The sequence below is a fragment of the Terrapene carolina genome, unplaced genomic scaffold (assembly GCF_002925995.2).
Source record: "Terrapene carolina triunguis isolate 2854851 unplaced genomic scaffold, T_m_triunguis-2.0 Scaffold926, whole genome shotgun sequence".
Taxonomy (NCBI): domain Eukaryota; kingdom Metazoa; phylum Chordata; order Testudines; family Emydidae; genus Terrapene; species Terrapene triunguis.
Window position 1 is genome coordinate 2,297,911 of NW_020665277.1, and position 18,675 is coordinate 2,316,585.

The 18,675-nt window shown below is 44.9% G+C and overlaps 1 protein-coding gene across 2 annotated transcripts in view; it reads right to left on the minus strand.

The window, feature by feature from the left end:
• KCND3 (potassium voltage-gated channel subfamily D member 3) overlaps nucleotides 1-1,598 on the minus strand; it is a 236,663-nt gene extending 235,065 nt beyond the window's left edge. For both annotated transcript variants that reach the window (XM_024209723.2, XM_024209722.2), the window contains exon 1: nucleotides 490-1,598. In XM_024209723.2, the coding sequence (XP_024065491.1) occupies nucleotides 490-1,598 (1,109 nt within the window). The remainder of the gene's footprint in view (nucleotides 1-489) is intronic.
• Nucleotides 1,599-18,675: the final 17,077 nt, after the last annotated feature.

Consider the following 18,675-nt stretch of genomic DNA (forward strand, 5'->3'; position numbering starts at 1 on the left):
CAGTTAGATACATTATAGTAAATATTACTTTTGCAAAAAGACAAAATAAATCCCAATGGTTTTGTGTAAATCTTCAGGTTGGTCAAATGTGTGTCTGAATAAAAAATATCGGTCCTAGTTCTCAACTGCTTTGCACTTTGTGTTATTACATACACCTCTGCAGAGAGAATGCAGAGTAGTTGTGAAAAGCTACCAGACCATAACATGGGGGCCTGATTCTCCACAGCCTTGCTTCTTGTACCCTACTTTGTACCTGTGCAAAGTTTTTGCAAGGTGGATATAAGTGCTCGTTCTGTTTTGCAACCACTTTGCACAGGTCTAAATGCAGACAGGCTATACCTGGGAGAGGAGAATCAGGCCCATAATAGCCCCCCCCAAGCCTCTGGAACAAATACCAAAGAAACCAATACTTAACCTCACAAAGTAACCAAACTCCAGCGGCCACTGTGAGTTTGCCTATTGACTGACACAAGAAAATGCAACACTTACCCAAGGGTTGTCATGGTTACAATAGTGTACCAAAAAGAAGCTGGTATGCTGGTGAATTTGCTGGCTGAAGACCCTTTCTCTGCATAAAACATCACAGTAGCAAAGATGATGATTGCCATAGTGAGGGAAAAGAGAAGAAAGCCAAGCTCCGAGGCACAGCTCTTCAGCGTGTAGCCCAGGATTCTTAAGCCTTGGGAATGGCGTGAGAACTTGAAAATCCTGAAAACCCTGAAAACCCTTAGTGTTACAAAGGCTCCGCTGACGTCCTCATTGTTGGTCATCACCAAGCCAATGTAATAGGGCATGATGGCCACCACATCGATGATGCTCATGACACTCCTCATGAACCTGTAGCGACTCGGGGCTGCAAAGAGCCTCATAAGGTACTCAACAGTGAAAATCATAACGCAAGCTGTGTCCAAGCAGAAGAAAGCCACGGCGTACCTCTCCCCACATGGAAGCTCCTTGTTCCCAGGCACTGTGCCACATGGAACAGTTTCCACCACGTTAGTGATCACTGAGACCGCAATAAAGAAGCCAGTGACGTAGTAGAACACTAAGGCTAAGGTGCTGGTGTGGGGGTTTTCGAAGGCTCGCCACATGGTCTGCCGGAGGTTCAAAGACGGCATGGACCCTTCTTGGTTGTTCTCTGAGTCATTGTCATCCATCAGCCGCTCAGCGTTTTCCCGCTTCCTGTCTTTGTACTCTTCATAGCAGCAGTCCCCAATGATTTCAGGTAGGATCCCATAGAAGGCAAGCTCCTCGTCATAGGCAGAGATGCACTCATACCTTGGGTAATGCAGCTTGCCAGTTCTGTAAAAGTTTAAAATGCACCTAAAGACTTCAGGGTCCCGGTCAAAAAAGTATTCCTTGGTGTCTTCATTGAAGAAGAACTCCTTTTCTGTGCTGCCCAGGAGCGTGTCCGGGTACCTCTCCAGTGTAGTCCTCCAGGTCTGGAAGCGCCTCCCACTCACATTCAGAATGATCAGCTCATCCTGCCTCTTGTTTTTCTCAGTTGGGGCCAATGGCATAGGGCAGTTGGCCACTGGCATCCATCCTATGGCAGCTGCCCTGGCAAAGGGCAACCATGCTGCTACGCCTGCCGCCATGATGGCTTCAGGCCTCAATATGGGAGAAGACCGTTCTTCTGCTTCTAAAAGGAGTATGGAGTCAGATCAGTTCCATCTAAAAATATAATATAAAAACAGTCAATGGGGGATGCTTTGCCTTCATTATTTGTTTCTAAAAGACAATATTAAAACAACCTGGATAGCGCATAGGAGCTTTGACAACTGAAAAACTAAGCTGTTATAGCCTTCCATTTAGGAGAATAATCATTAAAAGATGCACATGATCCACGTGGGAAGGTTATGGCATTATTATAGATTGAAATTTTGACTAGCAAATGATTCCTCTTTAAAAGTAGCATAAACATGCTAATTTAACTTCCTTACAAACAAGACTAATTCATGATTCCACAGGTGTAATCATATGTTCATCACAGCTGTCAAAAAAGAATTGGGAACTCTGATGAAAAATGCTGGGAGTTCACCCAGTGGGATTACTTAGTACTAAAAACCCTAAATAGATCAAGTTGGACTTCTGTTAAGCAATAAACAACCCTCCAACTACAGTGAAACTTGCACTAAGGACTATGCCCGTTGGTAACCCTCATCTCAAAAAACAAATTACAATCTTCCATGGTTTGCAGTACAATTTTGTTCAACCTTAGTTAGAAACCTCTGGTAGGCTACAGATGGTTTGATGTCCCATGAGTGGTTGCTTGAGACAGGTTTTACGGTACTGAAATATTGCACTACTCCAATGAGCAAGAGAAAAATTCAAACTCTACTGGGCATGGGCCTAGGGAACATTGTTCAGGATGTCTGAGCTTCAGAGGTGTCTGTGGTGGGGTGTGTGAAAAGGAACCCACTGAGGGTTAAACTATTAACAGTGTCTGATCAAAGAAGAGAAGATCAAACTGGATGAAGCATCCAAACAAAACCTTGTCATCTTTCTTTTACCAGAATGTTACCTTGACTGTCTAACAAAGGCAAAAGTCTTTTAACCAAAGGGTGGAGTGCATTCACTATAATGCCATTATTAGAGGCCCATCTAATGGAGGAAAAATATCCCAAACTCAGATCCTCTGCTGGTGTAAATTGGCATAGCTCTATTGAAGTCAATGCAACTACACTGATTTATAACAGTTTAGAATCTAGCCCTGAATTTTCTTGTTCCTTTCTATAGTCAGGCCTCTTGCTTTATTTAACCTTTTTTGTCATTTGTCTATGCTTTCACTTCCTTAATGTTTCTAACACTGCCATACAAATATTTGGTGAAAGATGTCACATCATAGAAGCAGTACTAGGGGACCTACCCAAAGTCTGTTAAGTCAATGGAAAGACCCCCATTGACTTCAGTGGCCACTGGGGCACGCCCTGGAAGCTTCCTTAGGGTAAATAGTATTATTCTCTGTAATTCTACTACAAAGTATCTTAATTATATGAATAGTTCCATTCCAGTTACTGGGGCTGTGGCATTATTGATCTCAACAGGTCATCAAAATACTGAATGAAAAATAGTAGTGGTTTCACCACAGGTTGATTCTGACTAAACTGCTCACAGAAGATGCTTTTCTTGTGTAGTAAGCATTAACATGCTTCATTTTAATACAAAGCATCTTGCTGTACAATTTTGTTTCTAAAGGACAATTGAAATCCCTGGGGCAAGAATCTTACTCGTGCCATAAGAAGTTTGATAATTAGGATGTGTAGAATAAACCGTAGTGATGCTGCTCCTAGAAGGATGCTGTCGGTACGGTAGAGGTACGAGAACCCCTATCCCACATTATTTTATTATGCAGGGTTCGTTCAGCATTACGATGCATTCTTTTGCTCCCTTATTCTAAAAAGTGAATTAGTTCTGTAGAAAGGTGACATGGATACCTTTGGGGACTGGAGTCCTTTGTTCATCCCCAGAACAGGCACAGCACAACAGTATAAACTTCATCCACATGGCTTCAAAAATGTGCCTCAATCCCCAACTGAAGAGACAACCTCTAAGGGCTAGCTGGACCCATCCACCAAAGCTGCCACTTTCTATCGATGGCAATGGTGGATTTTGTGATGAGGAAACTAAAACTAAAGAGAGGCCACCAAGGCTACCAAAGCCTTTCTAAGCTAGTACAATGCCATGGGATGGTAACAACTTCACTCATTATCCAGCTGGGTTAAATGGTGGATAAGTAACCAGGAGATCTAGACTACATATCCCCTTACCTATTCCCTAAGCAATACAGACCCCTTCTATGTATTTTTACCTAGAAAAGGTCTTATTGACAGTGAGGTCATTCTGCTGGAAATGTATGGAACATTCCTGGATTTTTGCAATAACACTGCTTGGGATCCTGAGTTTCTCTCAAGTCCAATGGGGCACCTCCTTACAAACTTCACACCCAACCCTGGGTGTGAGTGCCAGCTCACCTCACTTTGCAGCCAAAGGCACTATAAATGCTTAAATAGTTAAGACAACACTGATAACATTTGTAAGCCATTAATGAGTTAAAACCTTTGATTTATTTTTTTAAAAGTCCTTCCAGGCTGGCCGTGTATATGGAGAAATTTTAAACTGCCACTATCTGAAATGGCCAAGAAATTAAAACACACGAGGTGGCTGAGTATCTGTCCATAAAGGTTGATTACTCAATTACTGTATCTCAGGGGCCTCTTCAGCAGATGGACTTAAAAGTTCCTAATGTATGTGCTCAGGGTTTACTTTTCAGTTGTATTATGTCAGTATCAAAGTAGCTCTGTTTCTTATCCTAGATAAACAACGTGATGGAGTCCCTTTTAAAGATTCAAAAACAAAAGTTGTTTTGTGGCCAATTTTTGAGTGTGTTTATGTAAAGGAGGTGATGTGAGAAGTCAGGGGAAGGTGAAGTAGCTTCATCACTGAGGAATGGTTTCTTTTTGTCAGATTTTCAATCAACAATACCATCAGTGAGTAAAGGAGAGAGAGGTTGTGAACTATGCACACTAAGTCCATAGTGATAACATATAAAACATCAGATTTGTTAGCACCTTCATCTTGCTGCAAATTTCCTGAGGTTCTAATGGAAATACTTGAGTTCTTATAATAGCAAGCAATGGGCTGGTGGAAATATTTTGCACAAGCCACACTATTTTTTAAAGTAAAAGAAACAAATATATAAGCATATGTATTGTATATACATACTTACATACATTGTATATAAGTAAACACACATCACATACATGTTTATATGTATTTCAGTTCTGCTGTAGCTAATTTTCATGTATAATTTGAAAGAAACTAGTTAGTAAAGGTTAGTGGTGGCATTTAGAAAAGCTTGTGTATAAGATAAATGGATTTGGCTCTTTTGACTTAACGTAATATCAACATTATGGAAGCACCCAGACTTAGGGAAAACAAAGTAACTACCCTACCACCCAAACTGTATAAATAAAACTACAAGTCAAGCCTCTTATTTTCTAAAATGACCTTTTCCCTGAGCATGCCACCTTGCTGATCTATCTCTACTGGATGATGTTATTCCAATTTCAAAACACAAAAACAAAAGCTAGGATCAATAATGCATTGGAGGAGAATGTTGTAGAACAAGTTTGTCTTCTCACCCAAAGGTTGGGGGAAGAGGAATAACCAATGGTTTATCTTATTAACTGCTGCTAGCAATGTCAATCTTAAGAGATGCTCCTGGATATTCTTGTGTTAAAACACTGCATACGCTCATGGTGTTTTCTACGACAGAAGCAGATCTGGATAACTTTAACAAAATGATAAGCTATGAGTTTCACGATGAGACACGGATAACGGGAGCAGAGACAAGAGAAATAACCCTCGTCATACTGTGTCTTTCCCCGTTTTTTATCCTTTATGGGGGGTAGGCTCAAGCAGCAAAGATCTTTTCATTTAAAAGGCAAAATATGCCACTCAAAGCTTCAGCATCCTCTTTCAACTATATACTCCCCTCCCACCCATCAAACAATAAAACTACCCGCTCATGTTTGCAACTGATCAGTCAGCGAGAGGTTTACAGCAAAAGCATGGAAAGCCACAGCAACAGGCTTAGAATAAACGCGTGGAAACTTCTACCCTTCCACCCCCGACGAAAGGAAAAGCCCCATCTTGCTGGCTCACAGCAATGCCTTACCTTGCAAGGAAAGAAACTCTCATCCCCAAAATGCAGGGACTGATCTAGGGACCGTTGGGAAAACAATCCTCAGGATAAAGAGTGAATTGTGCTGTCTGCCTCTCAAACCTTTCTAAATGCAGTCAGGAGTAATCAGAAAGTATAATCAGTCCTGGGGAAGTAGGTAGAAATGACTAAACAGCGTCTCCCTTGTTATTGCTGAGGTTGAGTGAGTCTCTGTCTTCCTTCCTCCCCCCTAAGCTTGCTTATTTGGGGGGGGGGTCTTTTTTTTTTGGCATGTCCTTCAAATCCAGCTTTGCTCTTGCTGCCTGGTCAAGCTGGAAATGGTACCCAGTTGCTGAAGAATCCGCTCTCTTAGATGGAGCAGGGATCATGGACTGAGCCTGGAGTCCCCCCTCCCCCCCCCCCCTCTCTCTCGGAGACCCAGAGAAGCAGGCTGTAAAACAAGATGCTGGAGAGAGGCGGTGTGAGCTACCAGAGACACACCAGCAAATGGAGTCATTAAATACACACCAGTCCTGACACTGCATGCTAATGGGCCCAGCACAGGAAGGAGGAGGGGTATGTATGTGGAGGAACTTTAGCGTTACCTGTTAGAGCTTTTCCAGTTTGTTACCAGATCAGCCTGTCCCCCTCCCCATCCCCGCCGCACAGGGGTCTCTTCGGAACAAAAAATAAACTCTCTTCTCCATCGCCTCTCTCAGGAAGGTGGGGGGAGAGGGGCCAAATCTTTCTTGGAAGCTCCCCCGCCCCCCTTTATCAATGCAAATACCCGATCTTGCCTTGCCAGTAGGGCAGCTGCAGCGGGTGTTAGGGTCCGTCCCCGAAGCGGGGCCAATACCTACATGAAAGAGAGGGGCCCGGCGGCCGTGCCATGGTGCGTCATCTCCCCCGGAGCCGCCGAGGGTACTTAAGCCAGGAGGCAGGAGTTCAGCTGCCGCAGCGTCAAACAGCCCCCCATCAGCGCCAGCAGCCCGGGAGTGCCCGGACGGGAAGCGGGCGGCCCGAAGACTCTCGCTCTGGCAGCACTTGATTCCCCAGCATCTTGCCTCCACCTTTCGGGGAGCGCGGGGGCAGGCTGGGAAGTGCTGTCCCCTCCCGGCCGAGAGGATAGGCCTGCCCCTCCCCGCCTGACCTGGCCTTCCCTGGGCAGGAGCCGCGGTGCCCTGCCCTGCCCTGCCCTGCCCTGAGCGGACGGACTCTCCCCCTCGGCCGGGTGCAGGGCGCTACCGCGGCCATCCAGCCGCTGCAGGCATGGGGCAGCGGGCGGCGTGTGCGCCCCGGGGGTGGGGGCCCTAGCCCAGCCGGGCGGGGGGCGCAGGGGCTCGGGCAGGCGCGGCTGCAGCCCCCCGGGCTCGGGCAGCCAGAGGATGCTCGGGTGTCTCCCCTCCGCCGCCCGGGCTCACCGCGGCGGCGCCGCTCCGCAGGCAGGTGGCGCCGTCCCCCCAGCCTCGCCAGCCCGGCGGAGAGGCGAGCGCGGGGCCGGCCGCGTTCAGCACCACGCCGCGGCGGACAGCTCCGGGGCTGCCCCTCACGTTCGGCCCCCGGCTTGGGGGTCCCGCCAGGGTGTGAGCCCCTAACTGCTGCGGTAGTGGGGTGAGCTGCGCCGGGCGCCCCGTCTGCAGAGCCGGCACCAGTGGGGCTTGGGGAGAGTGCAAAGGACCCGCGTCTCCCCCGCAGGGGTCACCAGCTAGAGCCCAGTGGGTGTGGGCAACATGCCAGGTCTGCCCCCCCACCCCGCTCGACAGTCCCCCCAACTGCAGCCAAGGTCTGGCAGCTCCCGCCGGGCTGCCACAGCAAACGGCTAGCAAAGCCCTGGTTTCCCTTCCCTCCACTCCGCAGGGTCAGTGCAGGGGGCGATTTCATCAGGCACCAGAGTGATGGACATGGCACAGGGCCCTGAATAGAGCGAACAGAATCCAGCTTTCCCACAGTCCACACCGAGTTCAGACTGGCCCCGGAACAGCCTGGTAAAACAAAACTACTTGCCGGGTTTTATAACTTCTAGCAAAGACAAACGGAAAGAGCAAACCGAAGAATTCTATGAGCCACTAATGTCTTGAACTGAGGAGGAAAAAAACAAGGAATTTAGCAGAAACTAGTGTCCAGAGGGGCCTCCATTTTTTTAATGTTAATTTTGAGAAACCTGAAAGGGGGCCCCTTACTTCCAAAGGGTGGGTGCTTGAAAGTCCACTTTAAGTTGCTTCAAGTTGGACACCCAAATCACTTTTGAAAATTTAGGCCAGGAGCACTGGATTCCTCATACTGCAACATTGGCCCCTCCACTCCCCTATCCTGGCAGTGTCTAGTACCTGGTGATTCACAACAATAGAAACCTCTGTTAAAGCGCCAGATCAGGAATACCCGACTAACTATTCTCACAGTGACATCTGCAGCAGTGAGCTTATACCCTGAAAAAATCACAATGAAATATTTGCAAAGTAGCTGACAAGGTTACACAGCGGATGCATATCAGTAAGTTTAGAATCCAGACACCAAAGGAGTTGTTTTAGGCAGATATTAATAGATGCATGTAATATGAAACATAAGACCTAGGACCAGAAACCAAGTGTCTTCAACAGCTAAAGACATTTCAGCACAGAGAAATGTCCTGGATCTGTCCTTATTAAATGACATCAAAAATATCCTCTTAAAATGTTTCTGTTTCTCTGCGTCTTTGTCCACCAGCAGGTGCATAGCAGAAAGTTGGAGAATAAACATAGTGAGGTTTCTACTGATTTGAATGATTGTGTTGTGATTTACAATGTCATCTTTTTATAAACTTCTCAGCTAACCTCCTCTCTCTCGTTCCTTCATGCTCTAGCTTCCCTCTCTACTAGCTGTGGCCTGGCTGTGATTTTCAATAGCTTTTCCCCCATGACTCGGCCCCCTTTTAACTTTCAATTTCTATTAAAAAGCTAATTTGGGAGCTCATTTTTAATGCTCCCAATTTTGTATGTTTAAATAGAAAATGAAAGTCAAAAGCAAACTAGCTGCAAATCAAACATCAGTGAAAAACTCTGGTTTCTTTCTTTCTTTCTTTCTTTCTTTCTTTCTTTCTTCTAGCCTAACTGTGGCTCTCTGTAGCACTTCACTTATAGCTAGGCCACTTTTAACTTGCACATGCACTAAAAGAAATGGACAGCATTCAATTTAGAGGTTTTATGTGTATATGTCTTTTATTTTTAAATAAATATGGCAGGCCAGTCGGGGTAAAATATTGTTGATAGCTGCAGACAGACCACTGATGGCGCAAAGAGCAGTAAGAGTTTAGGAAACAAAAGATAGCAACAGGGAAGAGGTGGGGTGTGGGGGCAGGAGAAAGGCAATTATGTGGTCTGAAAATTATATGCATATCTGGAAAACAAACAAAAAAATAAAAAAGGCTGTGTTTCATGCAGAGGGGTGGCTCAGGAGATTGGTAATGGGAGATGGAGTCTTTTTAACATTAGTCTTTGAGTCCAGATCAGATCAGAAGTGACCAAAATTGCCTACCGTCTGACAGCTGTTCAGAAGCTCTTATGAAATGAGTTGGTTGGCTAAGTCCAGTATCCAATGGGACAGATGCCCACAACACACCAAAAAAGTCTCCATATGCTACAATTGCCACAAAGCCCTCTACAGTTTAATCTACTCTATCTATACAACCTATTATCACAACGTCATCTCCCACCTTCACTCCATTGGGATGCCAGTCTCCACCCCCCAATTCTCCCATTCTCCAACAAGAAACGTTCAAACTTTCTCCAAGAGAAGCTCCCAGGGCAAATCCAGTATCTTCTCCTCCTTATAGCCCCTCCTCAAAACTCCCCTCTTTGATAATGCAGTCAGGAAACTGCACCCTGATAATGGCTAAGCAGGTGGCAAGTGGTGAGGACTGGTTCTGAGTGGCTAAGAATTGCACACATCCCATTATGTGTATTACCCCATCTGCCTCACCCCAACCTGGCCTTTTGTTAGTCCCATACACTTGTTTTGTGTTGTCTTCCTCTGTGCAGCAACGAGTGCAATGAGGTCCAGTCTGTTTGAGACTTTTACTGCAATCTAAATGTGTACAATTATGATTGTTGTTAGTATTATTATTATTACACCCTGGCTGACAGTCAGAAGCGATACTGAGTGTCAAGTAGGCCATAGAGACAAAATCTCTCTCTCAGCTTCTTGGCATGGTCCCTCCAGGGCAACAGTGAGGAACCTGGGACTGCAGTATGTTGGGGAGTGTACACTGCTGCTGCCCCTGCTGTGCCTGTGTGAATAGAGAAAGGACATCAGCTTCAAGGTTAGTGCCTGAAGAAGAAAGTAAGCATAGGGCATAGGCCCTTTAATAGTACAGCACAGCTTAAAGTACAACTCAACCACAGGGGCAGTAAGTAGCATAAGAATGCAGGTTTAGATAATACTAGTCATACTGCCTGTCAGCCAATGGCCCCCCAGCATAGCACAGATTACCCTGTCATAGGGTGCAAAACATTCATTTCTTTCCCTTACTTCCTCTTTCTCTAGGGCAGTGTCCAAGCCAAAATCTCACTGCTGAGCTCCTGTGAACTCCGAGAAAGTCTGAATCAGAGTGTGGATCCAAACGTTGAGGTTTGGGCACATTTCTACTTTCCTCCCCTTACGCTATGTTCCTTTCTGATTTGAGAGAGAGGCACTGGGTTGGCACAGGGAGGGCAATACTGCGTCCTATCACTTGCCACCTCCTTTTCACCCTCTGTCAAGTCTTTCTACCCCAGATCATGTTGGTTAAAAAGTGAAATCGACCTGCTGCCAGCTGCTTTGCTGCATCGTGGTTGCTTTGGGAAGAAAATCCAAAATGGAGGCTAGTCCATGGAATGATATAGCCTCTTCTACATGGGGGTTCTGCTAATTAGGGGTAGGTGGTAGGATTCATACATAACTGGTACCAGTTACTCTGGGTTAGCTCTAGAAACTGGAAAGACCCAGCCTGCACAGTTACTCTCAGGCTAACAAAAGACTGCACAGTTACTTTAGAGTTATGTGCATGTTGAGTGTATTCCTGAATCAAGGACTAATAGAACTAAGAAACTACTGCTCACTTTTACAGAGTTGTGCAAGTTGCACAAGTTGCATAGCAAGATTGTGGCTCTTCTGGATACCTTGATGAAACATAAAATTATTTTTCCCATTTGGAAATGATAGACAAGAAAAGTAAATGACAGTTATTGATCTGTTTACCTTTGGCTTGAACATACATTAGTTTTCAGGATCATATCTTTATATTGCAAATTGTGACTGTAAACAATTAAGTTAAAATCAATCTGATTACATGTAGCTTTTATGGAGAATGAAATCATAATCAGTTACTTAACAGTCCTGTGCAAAATTGCTCAATGCCTGTCCTTTTACAATGTGTGGACAAAGATTCATACAATTGTGTGGGCTAAAATACAGCATTGTTTAAGAAAGTATTCTGCTTTTTCTTCAATGACTTGTATAACCTTCAGCAAATTCCATACAACTCATATTTACGGAGCTGCAGATTAATAAAGTCAGTTCAGGAAGGCAGGTTCATTAATTATTTCATACATTGATGTGAAGAGAGCGATGGAAATTTGGATACATATTTTACACCAGGCATCTCCTGCTAGCAGATATTTGGAAACAAACATGGAAGCTGTTTTAAATGCTAGACGAAGACAAGTTATTAAAAATAATGAGAACATCTTGAGTCAGCTAGATAACAAGTCATCACTGTTTGGCAAAGCAAATGGACAGGAGTGGGAGAAGGGACAGTGGAGAAAGTGAATAAGGAAATGTTATTTACCCCTTCACATAACCCAAGAAGCAGGGGTAACCCAATGAAATTAATAGGCAGCATGTTTTAAAACAAACATATGGTCTGCCCAGCTATGGCCATCCTGAGGTTCTTTTGACCATGTTTCCCCACCCCACCCCAGCAAATTATTAGGGCTGAAAATTTCAAAGCTGCCTCAGGGACTCCCAGACTGGGATTTTCAATAGAGTCTAGGCACCCAATTTCACTGATTTTCAATGGGAGATTGGTACCTACTCACTTACAGTCATTTGAAAATTCCAGCCCCACTTTGCATTAAGATAAATCCAAATCTCCTGGGTGAGTTTGAATATCTCAGCCTGCATTATTATAATACCTTTCATATGAGACTCTTAAAACACTCTACACACAGCCCTGGGCTCACAAAACCCATGGACAGTAGGTATGTATCATCATATCCTTTTAGAGGTGCCCATATCAGCACACAGGGATGTTAAGAGATCAGTCCTACACCATTATCTATCTATCTATCTATCTATCTTGCTTGCTGACAGTGCTATAAGAGTACAACTTGAACAGGATTCTGTCCCAAGATCCTAATGTATTTACTGTATGTTTTGTTAAATCTTTATGGAGGGCTTGTCCTTGCTCTATTAATGAAAAGTAGAATCAGCAAACACTAAAACATGAGATATTCTCAGTGAAATAACTGAAACAATCACTGGTTTTAAACACTGACATTGACTGTAGCTTGCATGGTTATTCTGTATTTATAGTCTGTGTTTCTGTTGTATACTTCTATTGCTTATTCTTTACATTAGGCACTATCATGCATTATTTCTGCATGTAAATATCGCATTGACTTCAAGCCCATGCTGTGTAAGCTACTACTCTGAAATTTGTAATGACAGTTACAGCAATAAAGCTGGCTTGCTTGTTTAAAAACTACAGCTTGCTATAATACTGTAGCTTTGTCGTTTGATTGTGTCCTATAGATTCTGCCAATCCCTGCTCAGATCAAATCTTGTGAAAAATTCTGGGTAGATTAAGGAAGTATCATTCATTTGATTAAACTAAGGAGTCAGTCTGCAATCTAAATAGTTATAGTCTAGTGCTCAGAGGCTCCTAGAAGGCACAGTTGCTTGAATATATGTCTGGTTCTGTCACTGAGTCCTTTCAGACCTCAGCTAAGTCTCTTAAAGTTCTCTGTTCCTTAGTTTCCCATCAATAAAATGGGTATAATAATTTTTACTGACCAAAAAGGGTTGTTGTGAGAATTTATAAGTGTTTATAAAGTGCTGTGAGATCCTTGGATTAAAGGTGCTGTATAAAAGTATTAAGCAGTGATTGATCGATCAATTAATCAATCTATCAATGTCACATTAAGATACTTAACCAGGGTGTGATATTTGTAATTCAGGTAGAAGAACTATCAATCTATCTATCCATTTGCAGTGTTGAGGTAGCTGTGTCGGTCCCAGGATATGAGAGAGACAAGATGAATGAGGTAATATCTTTTATTGGACCAGCCTCAACAGACACGCTTGAGCTCTCCGGAGCTCGAAAGCTTGTTTCTCACCAACAAAAGTTGGTCTAATAAAAGATATGACCGTACCCACCTTCTATTTGTGATTCAGGGAGTAGAACTATCTACCCATTCGCCCTGTAGCACTTCTAATGTATCTCTCATTATGACATGTGAACACCCAGCCTGGATACTAAAAGTGAATAAATGAAGGAAAGTCATGAGCAGTTTCTATCAGTTGTCCAACAAATGTGATAACACCTATCTATCATTTCCCATAAAATCTCTCCATGCCTTAGGCACAGCAAAATGAGGAGTTCAAATAATTTGCAGACTTGTATGTCTAGCTAATATATATATATATATATATATTATCACTGGTAAGGCAGTGGCCTGGAACTGACAACATTCAGCCCCTGATCAAGGTGTTAAGAAATACATACCGTCTGTATGTTTTCTCTTTGTGATAAAACTGACAACTCAGTACAGTACCAGTTGGATGGGAACAGGGGAGTAGTATGAAGCTTGCTGCTGCGAGTACACTGAGTTTCTCCAGCCCTTCCTTTGGCGTACCATACCTCAGACATTTCAAGCTGTATTTCATGCATCAGGCGTTTCCACGTTTACTATTATTTATCATTTAAGTTGTGGTAGCACTTCAACCAGATATGGGCCTCATAGTGCTAGGAACTATGCATTCGGTACCAAATAACAATCCCTGCCCCACAGAGCCTATCATTTTAAAAGGACTGCAAGCTTTAAAAAAGTATTTCAAACAACATTAGTGTGTGTATGAAATTCCATGGTGGGGGAGGATAACTGATTTAAATTGGTACCTGCCTGAGGGATGCTGTGTTTAGTGATGAAAATTGATTGTTGTTTTTTTAACAGTTGGGCTGTTTCTAGCATTCCACTGCGTACCACATAACACTGGGGTTTTCAGTGTGCTGTGGAAGTGGCGCTAGAATGTGGAATGAGTTTCACAGCTTTGCCTGACTAACAGGAACAATCATGCTATCCAGTCTGCTTGTGGCTTAAAGAAAACTGGCAGTGACTAGTTACAAATGCTTGGAGAGTGATACATGTTTCACTACATACCAAATGGGGTTTTTCTGCACATGGAACAAGAACACCCTGCAAGACAGGGAAGTGTGGGTAATTCTGCCCTTGTGACATTTCAATTATTCTTTTTGCCTGTATATTTATTAGAAACATAGGAAATATATTACTAGACTGTGGTGCAGTAGCCCGTCTCTCACCATTGCTAGTTAAAAAGCCAGAGCGGGTCTGAAACCCAGGCGTGCAGAACTGCCAGGTAGCAAATACCTCCATGCTGCCATCCTGCCAAGATAGTGGCTGCCAACCCCCTACTCACATCCTGCTGTGGACACAGACTCTGGGAAGTCCCACCTCCAGGGCTCTGATAGGCAGCAGCCTCCTGGCTCCTGATTGGCTCCTCTCCCTATATAAACCCAAGGGGCAGTTGAGGAAGCATTTAAGCAGAAGAGAGGCCTAAGGAGCACAGTCCAGGTGCTATCTCAATCTGCACTTCACTACAGTCTGCAGGTGCTTGGAATTTAGGGGGGTTGGGTTTGTGGCTGACTCCAACTTACAGCGTGTTAAGTTTTCCCCAGTACACTTGTATATTTTCCAACTTGAAATGAAACCCCCATAGACAGCTGCATTCTGCCACTTGCTTCCAAAAGGAGTGTGGGGAATGCCATGGATGGTGTGCAGAAGCCCTGCTATCCAGCCAGCAGCTGCAGCCTTTTCTGCTCCAGTGACCTTAATGATTCAAGAAGAGCTCATCCATGATAGCATAGAGAGATGACCCTAGAAGGGCAGTAGCGATTCCGGATCAATGCTTTGATTTATTGTACTCTGTATTGCTGGGGATGTGTTGTGGCTTTTTCAACCCAATATTCTTTTCTTCCCTGTGCACTTTGCCACACGCTTTAATTTCTTTTCATGCAGCAAGAGAAGTAAAAAACCCTGGCTAGTAACGCTGCCCGATTGCAACATCTCATCAGGGATTGTGCTTAATTGACCATGCGCCACATCATCACCATCCAAGCATTTAAGTAATGAGAGTCCAGTGTTAACAACATTCCTGATTACATACAGGACTGTGTGTACTGAGAGGCAGCTAGAGAAAGTCTTATTGGAAAACAAAGCTGGGGTGAGCAAGGAACATAGGGCTGTTCAAGAGCAGATTGGTGGGCTGGCTGAAATAAAAGTGGCACAGGGTCCATTAGCAGAGCAAGGAGTGGAGCTGCATGGATGCGTGTGACCTGCTTGTGAGATAATGGAATTTGCATAGTGTGTGACTTGGTTGAAAGTCTTATGCGGATGCGTTCTAGAAAGCCGTTTAGACACAGCTCTGTTTTTTCCATCACGTATATTCAACATTTCTTTAATGACGTCCATTATTACAAGGGATTTTTGCATGGAAACAGGATCACTTCTGCAGGAGAATTCACCTATGCTAGGCTGGTTTTCAGAAGTGCTGACTGAGCACCCACCCAGGAAGTCAATGGGAGCTGTGGGTGCTCAGCCCCTCTGAAATGTCCAGAGTAACACCACTAGCTCCGGTGGAGTTTTTCTGGATCTGGCACTTAGGGTGTTACTGTGATCAGAATAAGGCTCTCAGAATCATCAGGATTTTGCCCCTTTACAGTAGCTTTCATCCGTGGCTCTCAAGCACTTCATAAGTATAAGTGAATTAAGCTTTGTAAAATCCCTAGTTAGTAGGAACATGTTGCTGTACCCCTTTTACAGATGGATAAACTAACACAGATCAGAAGAGGATCCAGTTCCTTCATTATCAGTAAACCGGGCCTGATTCTCCCCTTTCTTATGCACTGTAAATCAGATAACTTCACTGAAACCAGTGGAGTTAAATCAGTGCATAAGTGAGTGAGAGGACAATCAGGCCCTTGACTTTAAGTGAAAACCCTGTATGTGTTTGTGTTGTGCTGCCTAAAACTGTCCCTTGATTGTCTTGTGGTCTAGGTAAAGTAGGACTTTCTGTATCTGACTACTCCAGACATAGTTTCTTTTGCAAGGTTCTGTTCCCACCCAGTTGGGAAGCTTTACAAGTATGAGCCAACCACAATTACAAAACACCAAACCAAGCCAAGCACATGCTGCTTGCACCTCTTTAATTTCAAAATCATTGTATTAAATGGTCACCATCAAAGCAATCTCCCACTTATCTGGAAGTTGAGAAAGCAATTAAAGAAGAAAAATGACAAATGCTTCATTTTAAAATTATTGGATTATTTTTATGGTTATGAGAGCTGGAGTGATGCTGAGGATTTCAACGCCTGAGTCAACATTACAGTAAATTGCAATTGTGGTTCCTTTGTGGCTCATAACTAGTAAATCAGATCTATGGAACCATACATTTACTGCAAATTTAAGAAGTGGTTCTTTAATTTTTTAAGTGTGTGTGTTAAATCATGTCAATAGTCAAAAGGAATATAGACAGCCTGCTTTGCTTTCGTTTATGAGAATCAATGCGGTACCACTGGGAGCTTTTTTCCTCTGCTTTGCTGATTTATTCTGCTTTTTATTATTGGTTATGGGTTCCCCCGGTCAAGTGTCTGGCACATACACTAAACAAATAATATATTGGGCCTGACTCGCCCAGGGCTTTGTACTTCATGTAGTCAGTAACCCCTGTGCTGAGTGAGTGAAAGACTGCCACTCTGATTTGTCAGTGCTTTACACGGGGGTAACTGACTGCACAATATGGATGGCATGAAGAATGAGGCCCATTACCTCTTTTGTTCCGCTCTCCTTTATGTCACATTGTCACAGACTCACAGACCGTGCCCACTCTTGGCCCCGTGCGGTCCATGGGGTGTGCCCCTTTCAGTGCAACAGCCCTTCTCGGGGGTCCACCCTCTCTCGGGGTCAGGCCCCTCCACCTCCTGGAGCCACACCTCTCTGAGCCTTAGCACGTCTTCTCTGCCGTGGGCCCCATCAGGGAGTTCACTCGCTCTGGACCGCCGGGGCCTCCACCCCCAAAGGGTGGAGTGACTCTCAGCCAGAATAAAACAGGAGGATTTATTGTGAGTTGAACACAGCACAGGAAACTCTCAGGACCTCAGGCCTGGCCTCCCTCAGCCCAGCACATCCCAGTCTCTCTGCATCCAGGTGGGCTCTGCCTCCCCCCCCATCCAGCCCAGGGCCCCCCTGCTTCCCAGCTGAGCATCTGAGATCCCCAGCCCCAAGCCCCGCCTCTGTCCATTGTCTTTTCTCCAGGTCAACAGGGTCGTAAACCAGGGCCTCCTCTCCTCGCTTCTGTCCTCTGGCTGGAACCGGCTGGTTAGGTCACTGGCTCCTCTCTCTGCAGCCCATTGTCCGCCCACTGGCCAGAACCGGCTGCGGCTCCTGAGCTGGGTCTCCGGGTCAGGTCACCGGTCGCTGGGGTATCCATCCTCCAGGCCATTGGCTGGGGTCCCACGTTCCCTCTCCGGTCCTCTGTAACAACAAACTCCCTCTCCCCTCACCTCGTTAAACCAGTAACACCCAGGGAAACTGAGTCCCCCCCCCCCCACATGCAAACCATTGAACCCCCCCCCCCGAAAACAAGAAAACGAACAAGAAAATCCCACACTTCGTCACACACATAGTCCCCAACACATCAGACCATTATGCTATAGCTGCAGGGAATGTGATCTACAGGCAAGAGGTGACAAGGGGTCAAGCCACCTGGCCTGGGTTCTCTTCCTGGTTCTGACACTGACTTCCTAGTCACTCAACTCCTCTCACTATCTGTGCAAGTGACTTGCCCAAGGTCACCCAGCCCATCACTAGTAGTGCCAGGAACAGAATGTTGGTTACCTCAGCCCCAGTCCCTGGGACCTAGAAGGCGACTGAACCATGCTATATTATAATTAATTAACATGATGATGACTTATCCCTAGTGTCTTAATGCTCTGGCATCTGCCACTGTATTACACATACTAATAGCAATACCCTGGACCTATTTGCTGACCCTGAGCAGGAGACCTGTGTTTACTCCTGAATTTAAGATCCATACAGGAATCTCTATTCTCTTGCTAACATACTACTTGGACAATAACTTATTTCTCTTTGTTTAATTGGAGACACTGAGCAATGTGAAGCCATTAGCAGGAACTTACCAGCACTAATTACCACTAAAATGGGTATGGCTGGGTTAGCAGACACAAGAAAGAGATTGTGTGGTGGGGGGGAAATTCTGTCTACTTGGCCCTCCTGAGCTGAGTTTCTGAGCACCCTCTTTGACAAGGACAGAGAGAGTACCCTGCCTTGCACAGGAGAGTTGAATCAGGCAGGTTCTCAGAGTTAGATGAGGGAGTTGTACCAGTCAGAAGAGGAGAGACCTTCTGAGCTGACAGAACTCCACAGTCCCTAGCTAAAGAGCTGACTGTAGCCCTTATTAGGCAAAGCCCTTTGTTCTTAGTAAGTCTTGGCACCAGATCTCTTGTGGCCAAGGCTGTTCTGTAGTGGCCCACTCTGCCTCCTCAAAAGCCAATTTTTCTTTATTTCAATGTATCCTTCATTCCTGTGTTTTCCAGTCTTTTGGGACAACTGCACCAGTTTTTCCAGGTGAAGACCACAGGTGCCCCAGCCCATTCCCCCTCTTGGAAGGGAGTCTAATTCTAATCCAACTAAGACGGGTTTGGAGCAGTTTGAGCTCAGAGTCTGAACTAGAGCATGCTC